Source organism: Osmerus eperlanus, chromosome 5, assembly GCF_963692335.1.
Source record: "Osmerus eperlanus chromosome 5, fOsmEpe2.1, whole genome shotgun sequence".
NCBI lineage: Eukaryota > Metazoa > Chordata > Actinopteri > Osmeriformes > Osmeridae > Osmerus > Osmerus eperlanus.
In genome coordinates this window covers 20,142,190-20,159,946 of record NC_085022.1, presented here as the reverse complement: position 1 = coordinate 20,159,946, position 17,757 = coordinate 20,142,190, and the positions used below count along the sequence as shown (strand labels likewise).

The 17,757-nt window shown below is 45.5% G+C and overlaps 2 protein-coding genes across 3 annotated transcripts in view; one reads left to right on the top strand and one right to left on the bottom strand.

Annotated features, from left to right (window-relative positions):
* Window positions 1–17,757, top strand: part of nat10 (N-acetyltransferase 10) — a 97,541-nt gene that overhangs the window by 40,523 nt on the left and 39,261 nt on the right. The window lies entirely within an intron of this gene.
* LOC134021542 (homeobox protein aristaless-like 4) lies at window positions 226–16,686 on the bottom strand. 2 transcript variants are annotated; one of them, XM_062462485.1, is made up of 4 exons: window positions 16,023–16,686; window positions 7,550–7,863; window positions 2,841–2,999; window positions 226–2,715 (listed from the first exon to the last, which is right to left on the bottom strand). In XM_062462485.1, the coding sequence occupies exons 1-4, from the start codon at window positions 16,366–16,368 to the stop codon at window positions 2,395–2,397; spliced, it is 1,140 nt and encodes a 379-aa protein (XP_062318469.1). In that variant the 5' UTR covers window positions 16,369–16,686; the 3' UTR covers window positions 226–2,394. The 2 variants fall into 2 exon arrangements, with proteins under 2 accessions (XP_062318469.1, XP_062318470.1); XM_062462486.1 differs by having other exon boundaries at window positions 2,871–2,999.

The window sequence follows — 17,757 nt, the reverse complement described above, 5'->3', positions numbered from 1 at the left end:
GTTTACCCAATTTTACCCAATACAAAAACAAATTAAAATAATTTTCTTTTAACCTTTGCAATGTGGGGGGTCTGAGACAGCCCAACGGTTAAAAGAAAATGCTTCACTTTGTCTTTGTATGCGGTAAATCTGTCGCAATACGACGGTGGGTCACAATGACTGATGGGTCAGAATGACCCGAAGATAACACAAGGGTTAAAAGGATGACTCTGGATAAGAGCGTCTGCTAAATGACTAAATGTAAATGACTTCATACAAACGTTTTAAAACAACTAATGAACTAAACTACAGACATGGCAATGAGGATACATATTGGGCTTCGGTCAGTTCTACTGTGTTCTACTGCTGCCAAAATACTTTCAGTGTGAGTGGAGCTTTTTAAGGGGTTGGGGAAGACAGAAATGCTAAGATATCATTAAAAATCACACATCGTCAGGCCATGTTTACTGTCAAAGCACTGAGAGACACTTGATTCATTTAACAGAGATTCCTGTGGCTTAAATCAGTGCTTTTTCACCTCGTTTGAGCTGTGAGTTTTCAACAGGAATATCCAGGGAAAAGAGCTTTCTCGGTCAGATCGGAATGTTCTCGTTCATTCTAATCTCAGGATCACGTCGACACTTCCAAAATAAATTAGTCCAAAATAAAACTAGAAAATAACATTCGTTATTAGATTTGTTGAAACTGTCATCGTGTGTCCTCCTGTGATGTCAGAGCTGAGACAGAACTCAGAGAAGAGGACGAGGGAGAGAGCCAGGACGTCCAATCCTCCACTGAAAGGAAGGGCAGTGTGAGGGGATATGTGGCCCAGCGGGTGTCGCACACTCAGGGATCAGCGACGAGCCTGATGAGGCCTTGCTGGAGCCCTTCAGTCTGTTGGCCCCAGCTCTTATTGACAGGCCTGATCAGGCAGGGCAACACAACCACGGGGCCATACTCCCCACATGTCTGCAAGTCTGCTCTATGTCATCACATTACCTAGACCCTAAAGAATGCTGCCCAGGCCTAATTAGGTCTCCTAATCCTATAGCTGCTTTGCCTGCTAGCGCCTGGCGTGTGACAAACTCTACTAGCGTGACAATACTAAGGATTCAGTGTCATCTGTTCTGATCTCTCCCCCCCCCCCCCCACCACCACCACACTCTGAAGATGCCATGATTAGGTCAGTATGTGGAATTAGCCTTAGTTTGTTCCCACCATGTTGGCCATGCTGAATTTGAGTGCCTGTGCTTTGCCCTGACCAGCACAGCTTGGTTTGAGGCTAATTGAAAGTGTCTCTCTCTCCCTGTTGGAGGCTGATTGAGGCTGGCCTGAGTAGTTAGTGTTGACGGCTGCTGCTGTGTGTTAGTCCAGCCTGGCGACCAGTGGAGGCGGGACTTCCTGTAACCCGAACCCTGCCAGGGGATGGAGACCTGTGGAGGCGGCCCTGGGGGAGGAAATGACACGTTCACTTCAAGTGACTGCCAATCCCACCGCGTCTGAACCTGGCTTCCTCCACATCTAATTTGGCACGAGCCGTTGAACTGTCAGACAGCGCGGGCTCTCTCGCACCTTTGGTCTAGTGCTTTCTGGAACTGTGAGGGGATGACAGCTTTGCAGAACAGCTCAGTCCTCAGTCCAGAATTACTTGGATGTTTATGTTTGAACTTAAAAACGGATGTTTCCTTCTTACTGTGTCTCCAAAACAATTGGTTTCTGTGCAATGATACGAAAGCGTTGTTAGGAAGGCTTGGACTGATTCAAATGGACATTTGTGTTCTCAGGTGGACTGTTTGAAGTGGCTTTGTCTCAGTGGAACTATTACAGAAATTGTAGGGCATGGAGATCAGAAGAGGGGATTAGAAGTTGTTTCAGTATGTACATTTATGGATGTTGTGAAATAGGAAATGTATAGTTCCTGCAAGGATGCTTTTATGGCTGGTGACTTCAACATGATTATTGCATTTAACTTAAAATAACTTTTTCAAAAACTTTCCTGACTATTAGCTTAACAGTTGCCCATCCAGAACAGTCGAGCTGTGTTATTTCCCCGAGCTGGTTTCTCCATTCTTCCTCACCTATTTCACCACATTCCTCCTTGAGATCGAGGCGTAACACCACTTCCCCCTGCCGAGCCCCTCCTCCTTCTTCTTCTCCCACTCCCCTCTCTCAGTCTCTCTTCTTCTTGGTGTCTGCTGATTGTCATAGTCACGGATGTTATCTTGGCTGTAATGGCTGCCGTTATCACTGTGTCTCCCAGTTCATTTGACCTGTGTTATCATGAGAGCTGTCAGACCAGACATAATCCCATCCCCTTCCTTCTCCTCCTCCTCCTCCTCCACTGCAGTGCTGGGCAGGGCTGCTCCGGGGGAGGGGCGGGGCCCAGGTCAGGGGGGCGGGGCCTGGGGCGGGGCATCATGTGGCCCAGGAAATAGCCGCACTGTGTTCCTTAGCCTTCATACGCAGTGCGGCGATGCTGGACGACTTGCGGTCGGGGTCCACGTTGAGGTCGTACCCGTTGATGCCGCCGCCCATGCCAGGACCCCCGAACAGGCTGCCCATGTGCGTCTGTCCCATGTGACTTCCCCCAGGGCTGGGCACGCCCAGGAAGTCGGAGACCCCTCCGGTGGCGTGGGGGTGAGGGGGCATGCAGGAGGCGACGGAGTCGCAGGGCACCACACAGCCTGGCACGGGCGACGCCCCGCTGCCGCCTCCAATCCATGACGGGTTCTGGATCTGCAACGGAAGTGGGAACAACACGCGTCAGCAGGACAGGACAGACACGGGTGAAGTCGTTGAACTTCCAAAAGTGATGATGAGTCGTGTGTCGTGAGAGTAAATATTGACGTATAGTTCAGTACCCAGTCATAGTTCTGATCCCTCATCTGTACCTGAGCGTAGTTCTCTGGGCGGGTGAGGAGGGGGAGCTCGTAGGCCGTGGAGAAGTGCGTCCGGACCTGCTGCATCTGCCCAAAGCGCTCCCTCTTCCTCCACTTGGCTCGGCGGTTCTGGAACCACACCTGCGGAAACACACAGATCAGGGCCTGTCATAGACGAGCCTGCCCCGCTGCCTAGCGCTCTGGGGATTTACAGGGGGGGGGGGGGGGGGGGGACGTTGCTTTGAATCAAGTGATCCGAACAGATCCGGAGCTGATTTGAATCAAGTGATCCGAACAGATCCGGAGCTGATTTGAATCAAGTGATCCGAACAGATCCGGAGCTGATTTGAATCAAGTGATCCGAACAGATCCGGAGCTGATATGGAGTCATCTCCGTAGCGCGTAAAGGAGAGTGGAGTAGATGTTGGTAGATTCAAACACAGAGGAGGAGGGTTGAACCCATAAATCGTGTCGCAGATGAAAGACACGTCACAAGGTCAAGGGGTTTGATGGGTCTTTAAAGTGCCGGTGTCTGCAGAAAGCTATTGATGTACGGACGGACGGTGGGTCTTCCTCCCTACCCCCTCTCACTCACTCCCTCTCTCTCCCTTCCCCCCCTTCTCGGTTTCTCCCCCCCCCCCCCTCCCCCTTTGTCTCCCCCACCCCCCCCCCCTACTGAAGGAGCTACAGCAAGGGAAGGGATCCACATCTGGGCCTGCAGCCACTCATAAATCACTCTAGAGAGGGGGGCTCACCTCAGCCTGACAGCCAACAGGACATCAAGGAGGCACCCTTCTCGTTCCCAACACAATATTTGCCGTCACCGGAGCAAAGACGCCCAGAAACTTGAATATGTTCCGTAAAGCCTGTGTACGATGTTATTACAGTGCTATTACTAATTATGGCCCAGGCAGCACTTCTGGAAGGTTTTTCCTGATGCAGAGAGAAAGGCGCTGGGAGGAATGGGCTGTTTCTAGTACGGACTGATGATTGACTGATAGCAGGCCCCTCAGTCCACTTCTCATGCAGGCCAGGAGGAGGTGACGTTGCAGGGAAGCCGAGAATGAGATTCTGCAGGTAGCGAGAGATGCAGTCGGATGCTCTTAAAGCAAGGGAGAGCATAGTACCTCTATAAATGTGCTTGAACTGAATACATCCTGCAATGATGACATGAGGTTAACATGAGGTTAATCTTTTGCCTTTTTGACATGCTGTGTTTTCAGCCAAATCTTGATAGTTGCAGGCTGATTTGTGCAACAGAGTCTTGTGGGTCAATGCTGAAGAGAGGCCCTTCACTTCTGTACCAGTATTTATTTATTGGTTGTCTATCTCCTATCCTCCCAGGGGAAAGGGAGACTTCTTCAAAGAAAGAAGCAGTCCAACATGGACACGGGGGTCTGAACTTGGATTGTGGGATGAGACCCAACCAAATCATCTTGTGGTTTTCACAGTCCCTTACGTGCAATTTCCCCCTTAGTCAACTCTCCACATAAACAGTATTTTTCCCTTTCTCTCTATTAATCTTTCTTACTCTCTCTTTCTAATAATCTTTCTCTTTTACGCATACACAAAAATGTATCGTAACACCAACACACTACACTAGCACAATCTGATTTCAAACCACAATGGCTCATAGGCATTCTCTTAAGTACACCAACACAATTATATCTGTCATGATAAAACTATGAACAGAATATGAAAGGACAGTTGTTTAATGAACGTCCCACACAACAAGGCACATATGACAGCCACAAGCCACATATTTTGGCTCCTTTTCTAACGGCACAGCTGTTCAAATATAACTTCCATTAGTTATCCAGTAACAAATTCATTAATTTCAGACGTGGACAGAGTTGGACTGAGATGTGTGAGGTGATCCACTGGGGTTTGGTCAGGAGGGCTGGCGTACGCCGGGTCAGCCCGTCAGGGGGATGAGGGGACAGATCTCCACTGGAAACCCGATACCTGTGCTGTAGCTGAACCCCAATGTCAAGGTGATAGGTTGTCGCCCTCTGAGTTATATCATCTGTTTGGAAAGGCTTTGCTGTCTGTGTTATGCGCCTAGGGGGTCTTGGGTTCCTGTTGCATTTGAAGGTACGTCAAGTCAGTGTTTTTTTTTTGTCATTGTGGGTTCTAACATCCCTATGTAGCTTTCTTAAAGGTTTCTTGTTACATGGGCACTTTGGTTTGATGGGCCATTTTATGGCTAGTATTTTATTATAGTTTGGATACTTTCTGATTGTTGGCGAATTATATCATCAATACTGCAGTACAGATCACATAGTGTATTATCTGATATAGAGACAGAAGACCTCAAGGTTAAGAAAATTCTCTCTTTCTCCCCTCTCTTTCTGCCCCCCCCTCCCCGCGCCTCTCTCTTTCTGCCCTCCCCGCGCCTCTCTCTTTCTCCCCTCTCTTTCTGCCCCCACCTCCCCACGCCTCTCTCTTTCTCCCCCACCGGTCTCTCTGTCTCTCTCTCCTCCCTTTTAAGTCAGAGAAGGGAAGTGGGGATATTGGAAAGTGAGATGGGAGAATGTTCAAACTGGAGCTTGTTTTCATTTCATGTTTAATTTCCTGACGCCTAAGCCCTTGGCTTTCCGCAGCTAACCCCTCTGACCTTTCAGAGGCTCACAGACTGAAGCAGCGGACTAACTACACACACACACACGCATACACACACATGCATACACACATGCACTAGGTCATAAACACATTTTCAATCTCAAACACAAGCAGATGCACCCTCTTACCATGGACTCACTCTATTAGGGGAACACTTGTTGTTGAACCCTTGCAAACAAATACACATTGTTTCCATCTCATAAAAATCCATGCTCACAGCAACATGCACCCTCTCCACACACACACACACGTGCAGGAACACACGTGTCCATCTAGTTTCAGGCTCCGGGTGCATGGTGTGTCGTGTTCCTCCTGGGCTTTGCTCTGTGCAGCTTTTCCTTCGAACGGTATTAGAGACACTGGCCAAATAGCTGAGAGGAGAGATCATAGGGAACGTTCTAGAGTCAAGTGTGTCCTTCAGAGCTCTGTGTCCTCTATTCCTCAAATCCAGAGTCTCGCAACTCAACTGAGGGAGCAGGCACTTCACAAATTCAGACTAGAAAAAAAACAATTTTTATAAATTGAATATCAAAAAGTTGCAAATAAGTCGCAAATAACATTGGAGTCACAGAGACACCCATAAACACAGTGTGACCCCCCCACCCTACACACACACAGTGTGTGTGTGTAGCTACCAAACCATGCAGTCGACCAACTGCAACCATTTACAGTCCTTGTTTATTTTACCCAACAGACATCTGCAGGGAAGGTGGTTCTGAGATCTCCGAGCTCAAAGTGGGGCTTGCCAGTGAAGCAGTAATTGCTAAAGACGTTGACAGCAAAAGGCAGCTTACAGAGCCATTAAAGAGCTTTATTTATGTTCCAGAGCCAGAAGGCAGGAACGGAGAGAGAGAGAAGTAGGGCAGAGAGCAGGGCTCCGAGACTGGCTTTAAAGTCTAGCCGTCTCACCTCATCTCTGTCATCCTGGACCAGGGCGATTGATGGACTGACCTTGCACTCACTCAGTCAGGCACACCCTCTTCCTGCTTCAACACGTCCAGCAGTGGAGGTCAGGTCTGAGGCAGCTGGATGGCAGCTCCATGACAACTGAGAGGTGCCACGAAGCTACAAGCTACTAAGACTGTGATTATAGCTAAATGCCGAATCAACCTTCAATCCTGAAATCTCACTGGAAGACCTTGACTAAGGCGTCTGTACAGTTTGAAAACATCTGTACGTCTGATGTCAATGTTTTGCTCTGAGATGAAATGCTTTCTTCTGCAATACTTACACTCAATAGTGACTCTGAACCCCATGACATGGAAGAATAGAATGATTAGATGTTCCTGTACTTTGTCTGGATGGACCTGTAGATGGAGCATGGGAGTTTAGGCTTGATTGCTTGTGTATTTAAAGTACGATTCTTGAAATTCAGGTCAATGCCCATGGTGACTCAACAGTGTGTGCTGTGTGCCTGTCTGACTGCTGAGGTAATTGGAGTCATGTGGGGGGGATAGATGGCTCTGTGTGGATACAACGTGAATGCAGTTATTTTACTGTACCTCCAGAAGACCAGGCCAGAATCCTGACTATGTCTCTGAGCAGGCTTGGAAATTGAAACTGGCATCTCGGAGTGTTTTCTATTCCCTTGCCAAATGGCTTTGATGACTTTTTTTTTTTCTTCCCTGCAGCTTTTTCCCTCTCCAAAATGCTGTACAGCGAAGTTTAAAAATGGTGGTTTCCAAAGAAAAACCCTTGGCCTTTGACCCTCCCCCCCCTTTCCCCTAACCAAGTCTGCAGCACATAGAATTAAGAGCAGAGTATTCCCCTCAGTCGCAACACCCCCCCCCCCCCCCCCTGCCTGTCCCAACCCAACTCTGAAACTGGCAGCCAGAGAAGAGGAGTGAGAACAATAGGCCTCGCTGTCTCCCTCTCCGACTCAGGACAAGGTCTGTCAACACGCCAGTCTTCCCTCTCCCAGGCCTTCTTGTCAGTTCCATGAGTGAATATTTATATGAACAGGGAGTGACTTGTCGAGCACTCCCTGTTCACAGGGATAATTTAGCTCACAGTTTGCTGGCAATTCCCGCCTTTTGTTGTCTCTCAACGATGCACATCTGGCTGCCTACCTGAACGCGGGCCTCGGTCAGATCCGTCCGGAGGGCCAGCTGCTCGCGGGCGTACACGTCAGGGTAGTGCGTCTTCTGGAACACCTTCTCCAGCTCCTCCAGCTGGTAGGACGTGAAGGTGGTGCGGTTCCGTCGCTTCTTGCCTTTGTTGCTCTCCGCCTCGCTCTTATCCAGCGGGCTGGAGAGGTCGGAGCCCGGACGGTCAGACGGCCCCTTCACACCCGGCTCCTTCAGGTTCAGGTAGCTGCCGTCCATCCCTGGACCATCGGCGTTGGGGGTCAAATCGGACTCGGTCAGCCCACTGTTGTCTTTGGCTGGAGAGAGAGAGAGAGAGAGAGCAAGCATTAGATACAATGGTGAGTCATTTTGTATGAAGTGAACCCTGTATTCATCCATCTGTGTTAGCATTTTTATGTTAATGTGTGGTAAATATGTTCTCCAGACCAAGAGTATTTTATGGTCAATCTAGCCATTTATGACTTCCAGCTCTCGTGTTCGTGTCCAACCTCCAACCTATGAGCTGTCTGCTCATCGTCACCTTTGGCTGGTCATACCAAGTGACATTTACTCCTGCTTACCTCATGCCTGTTATACTTTTACAAGTTCAAAGGCCTCGACTCTATTCTGCAAATCTAAAGTTAGCGAAGAAGACACATGCGTTCTATGTTTGAAAGATTCGTCACAACACATTGGTTTGACCTGTGACCCAACCCTCAAAGCCCCATTCCCTGAAGTTAGCTCTGTCCTCACTCCTTAGATTTCCCAATCACGCCATGTGAAACATGAACCACACAGAGCTTGTCGAAGCCTCAGCTATGTATGGTGGGCCTTGTGTACCACGGCAACCACACAACCCTTCCCCACAGACGTAAACAACATTGTATTTGTCACCTTCAATTTTGAGAGCCTCCATTCGGTGACAGACCTCACTCTGTTCCTGTCCTAGTGTGTTTTTGTGTTTTCCTCAAGGATATGGCTAAAGCAGAGCTTTTTCTCTCAATAAACAAACAGTTGTGTGAATAAATAGACTTCAGGGTTCTGGTTGTGGTCCTGGAGGAACAGTGAACTCTGTCAGGTTCTGTTTGTGTTTCCTGGCCATGGGCATGTGCCCTATCCAGGGCTTGGACCTGATTGGACAGGAGCCATAGTGCATGAAGATCTCCTCATATAAGATCCACATGTGTCTACTTAATCCTTGTTCTGCCTTCGGTTCATTGTGAACCTTCGGGTCATTGTGAGTGACCCACCGTCGTGTTGCGACAACTTTACCTAATACAAAAATAAAGTGAAGAATTTTCTTTTAACCTTCGCATTGTGGGGGGTCTGAGACAGCGCGACGGTTAAAAGAAAATGCTTCACTTTATTTTTGTTAGGACTTGGAGATCCTATGTGGAGAGAATGCATGATCCAGGAGATGCGTGCATGTGGGACGAAGCGCTCATTGTTGTGCCATGACTGTTTGACCAGAAGACTGATGGAGATCTCGTGTCCCTCTCAGGTACCAGGGAGCTCTGAAGGTGATGCCCCATCGTCACCGAGTAGCCTCGTGTGTCTCGAGTTAAAGAGCGGTTTGGGATGAAGGAGAATAGCTTCGCGGTGACGGGGCTAGGCGGAGGTCTGTCTGCAACATGCATGTTTGTTTTTACAGATTAGTTGGCCTTTGGCTAACTTGTCCCACATTGAGACAGTCAAGTCATACCTCAGCACTACAACGGCCCACCCCCCTCCCCTTCCCCCCGCCCCTCCTCCCAGGCTGAGAGCAGTCCTCTCTCTGGGACAAGGAAAGAGAAACACAGGCCGCCCAGCTGGAGTTTGTGACCTCACATCGCTGTGGCCCACCTGTCGGACCTCCCTCACAGGCTCCAGTCAGGCAGATACTGTGACATCATCACCTGCCATGGCCTCCTCTTCTAAAGCCTGGTTTAATATGGTGGCTGCACCCCAGGGCAGCACCGAGGCCGTGCGGTTTAGATGTGGGGCAGGTCGCGCAGAGGTTCCTGCTCGGCATCCTGATAGGGAAAGCTGGCTGTAGCGGTGCCCCAGAGCAAGGTACGTATCCTGAGTAGCCAAGGCAAGGCTAAAGCTTCAACGGTGTGAAAGGGGCGATGTTTGTCGAAACGTTGGTCTGAAGATCTCTTTCTGGTGCATGTTGCTGACCTGACAAAATCACGATAAAGATGAGTAGATTGCCACGGTCTTGCCACTGAACATAGCTATGAAAGTCGCTATGAAGCGCAACATTTCATCAAATGTCACCAACGATTTCCACATATTTTCTAAGTCTAGTTTCCCGTCAGTGTCTGGATCCTGTGCACAAGTTCTTGCCCATAAACATCTCTAAGTGTCTTTCTGCTGAGCTGTCTCTGCTGCACATAGTTTCGGAGAGCACAACCATCACGCTTCTCTCAGCTGAGGGCCAAGATTCCATTGCCTTGGCTCCAATTTGCACGCAGACAGAAAATGTTCTCGGGTTTTGGCTTGAATTCTTTCCTCAGCCACATATGGATCATTGTCATGCTCTGATATCACACGTTCCTAAGGTTCTTCTTTGATAAGGAGCAGACCCGTTCAGTTAACCAAGGTCAGGTCTTTACTAGGGTCGGCCGTTTAATCACTGTTGGAAACAGAGACAAAAACATCAAAGTGTAATTTAACTGGTTGTAAAGCAACAGGGTGGCCTCTCTGTTTTTATAGAATGGGATGGGAAGGGGTCAGCTGAAGTCAAATAAAAGAAACACTATAAATTAGTAACCTGGGGAAGGGTTAATGACCAAACACTAAAGATGGAAAGGAAAGCTTTTAAAAAGAGTTGTCTGAAATGCTTTTCCAAAAAGCTCACGGTTGATGGAAGTCTGCAGAACAACCGGTTATATTCCAACTCTGCGTGGACCCACAGACCATGTCTCCTTGTCCAGTCTCAGAAGTGTTGGTTTCCTCCACCCTGACCAACAGATGTAGTCATGTTCTTTCAGACTGGAGCTCTCCAGGTGAGGTCGCAGTTGGAGAGTTCAGGTTCAGAGTTGTTCCTCGGAGGAAGAGACCCTCCCAGATGTTCCCGACGAGAGATCAATGCCAGCAGTTCACACAGGAATGTAGATTCCGTGGGAAACACGGCGAACGGATCTGTTCAAACTCAGCTCCTGATAAATCGCCACTCATGCGGGCTCACTGCTGTCATGGATGTGAAGGCCTTGTGAAGTCTGTTTCATGAGAATTTTATCATTCGGTACATAAAGTTGCTCTTTGTCTGCGCAATAGCTCTGTTATTGCTGTCGTAGCACTTTTGAATTGTCCTTCCTTATTATGTGGCCTCGTGTGTTGGAAGAAATCGAATTGGCACAACAGAAACTTCTTCTACCACTTCTACAACCAATAAAACACAGTTTAACTGATGAGAATCAAGGGCAATAATCCAGACGATTTTATACAGGACTCTGTTATCCTTGACAAGGATCTGACATCATTGAAGACAACACTAAATTACTTCATGTCCTGGCTAAAAGAAGCACTCAGAAACACTTGCCTCAGCGCCTTTGTCTATGTTCATGAATACGTAGGGAGCAGGGAGGAAGGAAAAGATTCTGATTGTGAGAGTCGGAGTTAACACCGGAGTCAGGGATCAAAATGCTTGCCACCTGGTTGGAATTTTCGAATCACTTCTTTTTCTGGCCCGCTTACAGAACTGGGGTGGGCGGGATTGGAGTGGTGGGGGGGGGGTCCTATCTCCCCCTGGAACAGAGATGGCAGGAAATGGAGGCCCGAGCTCCCTCCCTCTCGCCACTCTAGAGGGAGATCTGGTAAAAAGGCACAACACGGCGGAAGGCAAGAGAGGAAAATAAAGATAATACAGTTGGACAGTAAGGGGAGGAAGCAGTCACGATCTCCTCACGAAGCTTCGTCTTCTGATTACGAAGTTCAGTCCTCCAACATGCTCATTTGCATTGTTTATAGGGACTACCGTGAGTTAAAAATGATAAAAGTCAATCATATATTTTCAGTTCATTGGCTGTACGTTGGTCTCTGATGTCAACAGTGTCACAGAAGTCTGTGCTTACACAAACGTGTATATTAGACATTCACATCCATCCACACATGGGACCATTCTTGTACTCATAGTTTGTATCGAGGCTGCACAATGTGGTAGTGATCTACGCATACACATCCTGTGACATCAATTCTATAGGTCTTTTAACACTTAGTAATAGTATTACATTTTGACATGCATGTACAACTAAACCAATAACTCTTATTCTTGCGTACATGTTGAGAAACATGTTTTATCCTTCGCGGACAGCACGTCATACAAAATGAGGATAAGAAAGTCATCCTGCCGTTCTACTGTAACACCTAATAAATCTCCATAATGATTTCAAACTCGGATAACCACATAAAACAGTAAGAAACTATTTTCCATTCAGCATCCAGCAACAAAATCTCTCGTCCACCAAGCACCAACGGTGCCCCCTTTCCCAGCAGACCGGACACTGTGCCTTGGCAGTCAGCAGCCCTTTCCCCCCTGGGTCTCTGCATCAAGCACAAGTCTAGAACGTGGAGGGAGACTCACGTTGTCCCATGCAGTCTTGTCTCTGTTCCCCAGATGTTCCTCTGAGCCCTAAGTAGCTTTCACTCATACACAGACTCCAGAACTCACTCATCATCAATTATCTTTTAGAGGAAACATACAATACTGTGAGACAAGACAGTGCTAGGGGTGACTGTCCACAGGATTTGTATCATTGCTATCACAGCTGAAAACCCAAAATAGATCCTGACCCTGAAGCAATTACTACACAGAGAACCTCTTACCCCCCCCCCCCCCCCCCCCCATGAGGCAAGAGGATATGTATGTAAACACTCACTCCAGCACGGGTGTGACATCCTCAGGAATACTTCTCCTCCATCCCTCAAAACGCCACATCAACTCAACCTCCATTTTTGACTGTCAGTGTGTTTACCCAGGGTATTGGTGAGAAGAGGTTACGCAAACCGGTCCGAGTTTGTCACCTCAGGGACACTCTGTGGCTTTGGGGCGGCTTGTGTTTGAGCGGTATGAATAATAACCATAGGAGCCAGTAATGCACATCTGTCCCGGATTAATGGCAAGCTCTCCTGTAGCGCTCGCCTGCATTCCTGCAAACTGCGCAGCACTCGATCAGTTCCAGCGGTTTGATTTCGTTCGTTGCTGTGGTCAGGTAAGGCGGCTCCTATGGCTCTCAGCCTCCAATGGGGTCAGATGGCTGAGCGGTTAGGGAGTCGGGCTATGAATCAGAAGGTTTCCGGTTCGATTCCCGGCCGTGCTAAATGACGTTGTGTCCTTGGGTAAGGCACTTCACCCTACTTGCCTCAAAGTTGCTCTGGATAAGAGCGTCTGCTAAAATGACTAAATATAAATGCAATGCCACTGTTACAACCCAGCCTCAAAGCTACATAGGTTCCTGTTGAGACAACACACTGTTGAAATCACCCCAGGCATCATGGCTGAAGGCTCTAGGTATTGAAAAGTGTAACTTCAACAGTACCACTAATTTGTAAGGCCCAGCTGTTGTAGTTGCTAGTTTGCTTTTTACCTCAAACAGGCAAACATTTTTGGAAATGTACCCTCTGCCCTAAAGCCTGTGGCTTCTGGAAAGTATATGATCACACTGGTGTTAATAAGGAAAACTGAATTTTTCTAATTTAGAGGCATTGTAGTAAACGGGTGTGATTCCAAGAAATGTGTGAATGCCCCAGTCTCAGCATGAAATCATTAAATGCTAACGTTGAACATTCCTTTAATGTGTGAGATGATTATACAGTGGGTTTTTTTTCATATTTCACATCTGCACAATAGTTGAATGTTGAGTTTGTTTTGAGTTCTGACGTTGGCTTAAGCACACCCATGCTATTCACAACAAAACAATGCTTTGTATGTAGTGAGGATTCATTTACAGAACCTCTGTGTGGCCCTGTAACCTTCTGGAGCAATGAGAGGGGAGATGGCTAGAGCAAGGTTTTTTTTAGGAGTGTACAGTTTTTATTTTATTTTGCTGATGGAGATAATGCATTATTGCTTGTGCAATGAATCTCCCATTGAGGACCACACGTGATAACACAAGTCTGTTGACGCCTGAGGTTTTGGCTTCACCCCAACATATCCTAACCTAAGCTATGATGCGTTCATCTGGCTGCAACATTTTAAATAATAACATTGCAGAGCTTTCCTCTGGGGAAACATAATGCATGATGGAGTTTAAATGGCTCTGTCATTGCTTCTGCCAAATGTTGACTTCAATTCAGGGGTCTACATCCTTGCAGGAGGTAATAGCTCTCACCTTTAAGAAAAGAACACTTTAAGTATGTTGGTGATTTAAGCAAAAATAACAGGCCCAAAACAATGGTTTGCTGTCACGTAATTTTGCACTTTATGGGGTAGGCCTTTACTTTGGCTTGGACAGGTGCTGGCATCTTTGAATATCTCTGTTATTAAACAATTAGAAAGTAGCAACCTCAACTGTACAGATTAAATCTGTTTTCTTCCTTCACCATATTTGTACATATAATTGCCTATAGCCCGTATAAAGACTTATGAACTATCTACTTTAGAATTGCAATTTGTATTTGTATTCAGAAGTTGGTCAAATCGTTTTACGTTTTCCAATTTTCAATTGTGGCAAATGCACAAAATTTCAAAATTATTTATCTGTTTGAAACGCGTTTTTAGTGGAGAATTATTTGTTCTTTGTGCAAATTTCGAGTGGGTAATAGGCCTTCCTCAGTTTACCCTCAGTGTATGCACTGCATTGTGTTTTCACGCTTATGAATGACATTTTCCTTCATACAGTCCTACCTTAAGTTTAACAGGACTAGGTCATTATTTTGTCAAATTTTCAAGGAGAAAATACATTTTTCATTCCATTTGACATCATACAAGATAATATGATAGCCTAAATCTAAATCTTCATACTGACGTGTTGACATAAACGAGTAGGCCGTCATATACGAGCATTCTTGCGTTTAAAACTACATTGTAGACTACTTAATCTATGTCCTTAGAATGACTTGACCGAATGCTGCATTTGCCTGTTCATCGTGTTGTTGCTGTAATTTACGGTCTACGGTATTTTGTTCAATGTGGCTTTGAACTTGAGCCTCTGTGTTAAAGGAATAATATTTACCGTGTAGCTGCTTAATTGGTCTGGGTCATTGTTGAATACAAAATACAACTCTATCATAAATTATTCATCAATCCCCGTTTTTTATGACGGTCTTACTTTTTAGTTTGTAATCAACATGGCTAAAACAATGACTATAGTAGGCCTATATTATTTTCCAGACACATTTTATACTAGAACCTAAAGAGCATGCTAAGCCTAACTGTTCTACAGTCATCGTCGATTCAATGGTTATTTAGCCGTGACCATTTTGTATGGATTGAAAATGTGACAAATGTGACACAAATCATGATAATGCAATCTTCTCTGAATGTTTGGCGAACTAACAGAAATGCATGCCCTTTTTAGGATATATGCGTTCTGATCATAACAATCTAGAAACCTGTGAATTGATAGTTCTGAAATCCATTACAAATTGACTTATCGAATCTCGTTTTGAGCTGAGCTGAGTGTAAATAAATAAGTAATTATACCATTTACTAATGACTTATGCAGTTATGGGACACATTTATTTTTTTCAGTACATGGATAATTATGAATCTACATTAACCAAATAGTCTTTATGGTTACATTTAAATCACTTGAACTGCAACCGATATTGCTGCACAGCCTTTTTCTGTTGTGTGTGTGTGTGTGTGTGTGTGTGTGTGTGTGTGTGTGTGTGTGTGTGTGTGTGTGTGTGTGTGTGTGTGTTGGACACTTGTTTTTCTATAGGCGCGTCCTGTGTGATCAATCTTAGAACAATGTCAAAAGTTAAGACAAATTAGGCTTCTCAGGGCATCAGTCAAATAAATCAGAAATATCTTTCTGTCCTGTGTCTTGCATAGTAACATCAAGTTCAGCCTTTGGCATAATCACGACTATAGGCCTATGGCTTTGCTGTGACTTTTTAGCCTAGTGTGCACGACATGTAGGCTATACAAATCTATATATAGGTCTATATTTATTTTATTTTTTATTCTAACAAAAACGCAAGTCAAACGTGACCAATGAAATAGCGACATTTTGATTAATAGTTCATGGATGAAAAAAAAAATCTTCCTTCAATAACGTTTTGCGTAACCTAACTACGCATTATTGTATTGACTTCACCACCAGTCCGTCCCTTATGTGGTCATGCAGTGTCCACAAACAAAAAACTATCCTACGTGTCTTTTACCATTTCACCTCCAAGTTATATGGTCAGTTATACTCTGAAATATTCCCTTTAATTGCTACACAAGGAGACAATGCTATAGCCATATCGTACTTGCCTATCCAGTTGCGGTTGCTGATCGTTTCCAAGTTCACAAACTTTACTTTCTATACCATGTTGGACTCACCATAGCAAGGGATGAGCGCTCCGTTGTGTCCGCTTTCTTGGTGTAGTTTGTTGCCTTCGGGGGGAGTTTTGCTTGAAGGTCGCTGCATGAAGAGGTGGTATTTGTTGAAGGTGCTCTCCTCAGCAGCGCCATCCAATGACTGGCACTCCTGTTCAAAAGGACTACGAGACTTCTCACCGTAACTATGTCCTTTGCCCGGTATGAATGTCGGGCTGTATTTTGTTTCACTCGTTTGGAATGTCCTAAACGGGTTCGCCTGATGATCTCTACCTTGGGCAGTAGATGAGTTATAATATGAATCCATGGATGTCATATCGCAATATGATACGCACGTATCTGCGTTCATTCCTAAAAACGGTTAGAATCTCAAAATCCAAACGGTTGTCCCTTTCCCTTGTAGCTCGACTCAGATATTCTCCTCAAATTCTCGTGTAGGCTGACAAACACAAATGCGGGCATACACACTCTCTCGCACACATGCACTACCGCATCTGGGTCTGGTTATAAAACGAATCAGATGTTTTCCAGAGGCTGCAGACTGAACAAATGCTAAAAGCCCCCTCAAGGTTTACCGAGGTAACAGAAATGCCTTGCTCTAAAGTTGATGCCGCCCCACGGTCCACGATCAGTACGCCACTCAGACCTTCTCGCTCATAGATTTGAAGTGAACTTGTCCACCGTTATTATGCAGACACTAGAGATGGGAGGTCAATCCTAGCTGAACTACTTTTTTTTGTAAACACGCGGGAGACACAACACATGACGTTAATGCAATTAGGGATGAATATAGGTGCTTTGATGGGCCTATGGAAGGAGCCCTGAAGTGCAATTTCATGGCTGTGCATCTATTAATCAAAAAGTCTTGAGTTATTTATTTTATGTTTCAAAAGAAAGATTTTAGACTTTCTTGTTGGCGAGGGGACTAGCAAGCGTATAGCCGATGTCTTTGGTAATTAGCCACAACACTGCAGGTATAGACTATGTCACACAACACACATAGCCCACATGTATCACGTTTAGACTTTGTGTGGTGCATGCGTGTATGAAACGGTGTATCGATTTCGGAGATTATATAATAGTAAACCGAAAAGAAAAGAAAGTCCTTTATGCATTTGTCTCCCTATGAAATGACAGATCTTCTTTAACTAATGGTTTTAGTTGGGCTTTTAATCATGATTTAAATTGACACAGTAGTCTACATTTATTTGTGACTGCAGACTTCGAGGTGAATCTCAGGGAGTGGACCTATAATAAAGATTTATGTGGAGAATTAACAATTATCGGAGGAATAATTTCATTGGCACCAAGTTTGCCTGTTCAATTTATAACATCCTCCTCATATCTCCTACCTACAGTGAACAATATAGCATATTATATGATGGCATAACATCAAATTTAATTCACGTTTAAGTTCTTGTGAAATAGCCTCGCCGGTTCTGTTAAAATGATCAAATGTTGGTTTTAACGGACATATCCTCTCATACTTCCCGTACTTCTATAGGCTATTCATTAGGTAAACAACATTGTCGCAATTACCAGCCAATGGCCCATACCACACCATTTAACCTATTGTTTATTTATTTTTTATAGTATTCTTTTTTAATGTATTGGATATTTGTTGACCCTTTAGCCTAAGTTAATTATGTGGCATTGACAAATTATGAAAATAATAATAGGCCTACAATCACTATAATATTTTGAATCGAACATTCACAAATAGAAAAATAAATAAACA

Bases quoted from the DNA above. Each gene is read 5' to 3' on its own strand.
- LOC134021542 (XM_062462485.1), bottom strand. From the start codon at position 16,368: ATGAACGCAGATACGTGCGTATCATATTGCGATATGACATCCATGGAT. The intron at 3,000-7,549 runs GTAGGCAGCCAG...GTGTTTCCGCAG, and splicing joins TGACCGAGGCCCGCGTTCAG to GTGTGGTTCCAGAACCGCCG. The intron at 2,716-2,840 runs GTACTGAACTAT...CTTCCGTTGCAG, and splicing joins GGGATCAGAACTATGACTGG to ATCCAGAACCCGTCATGGAT.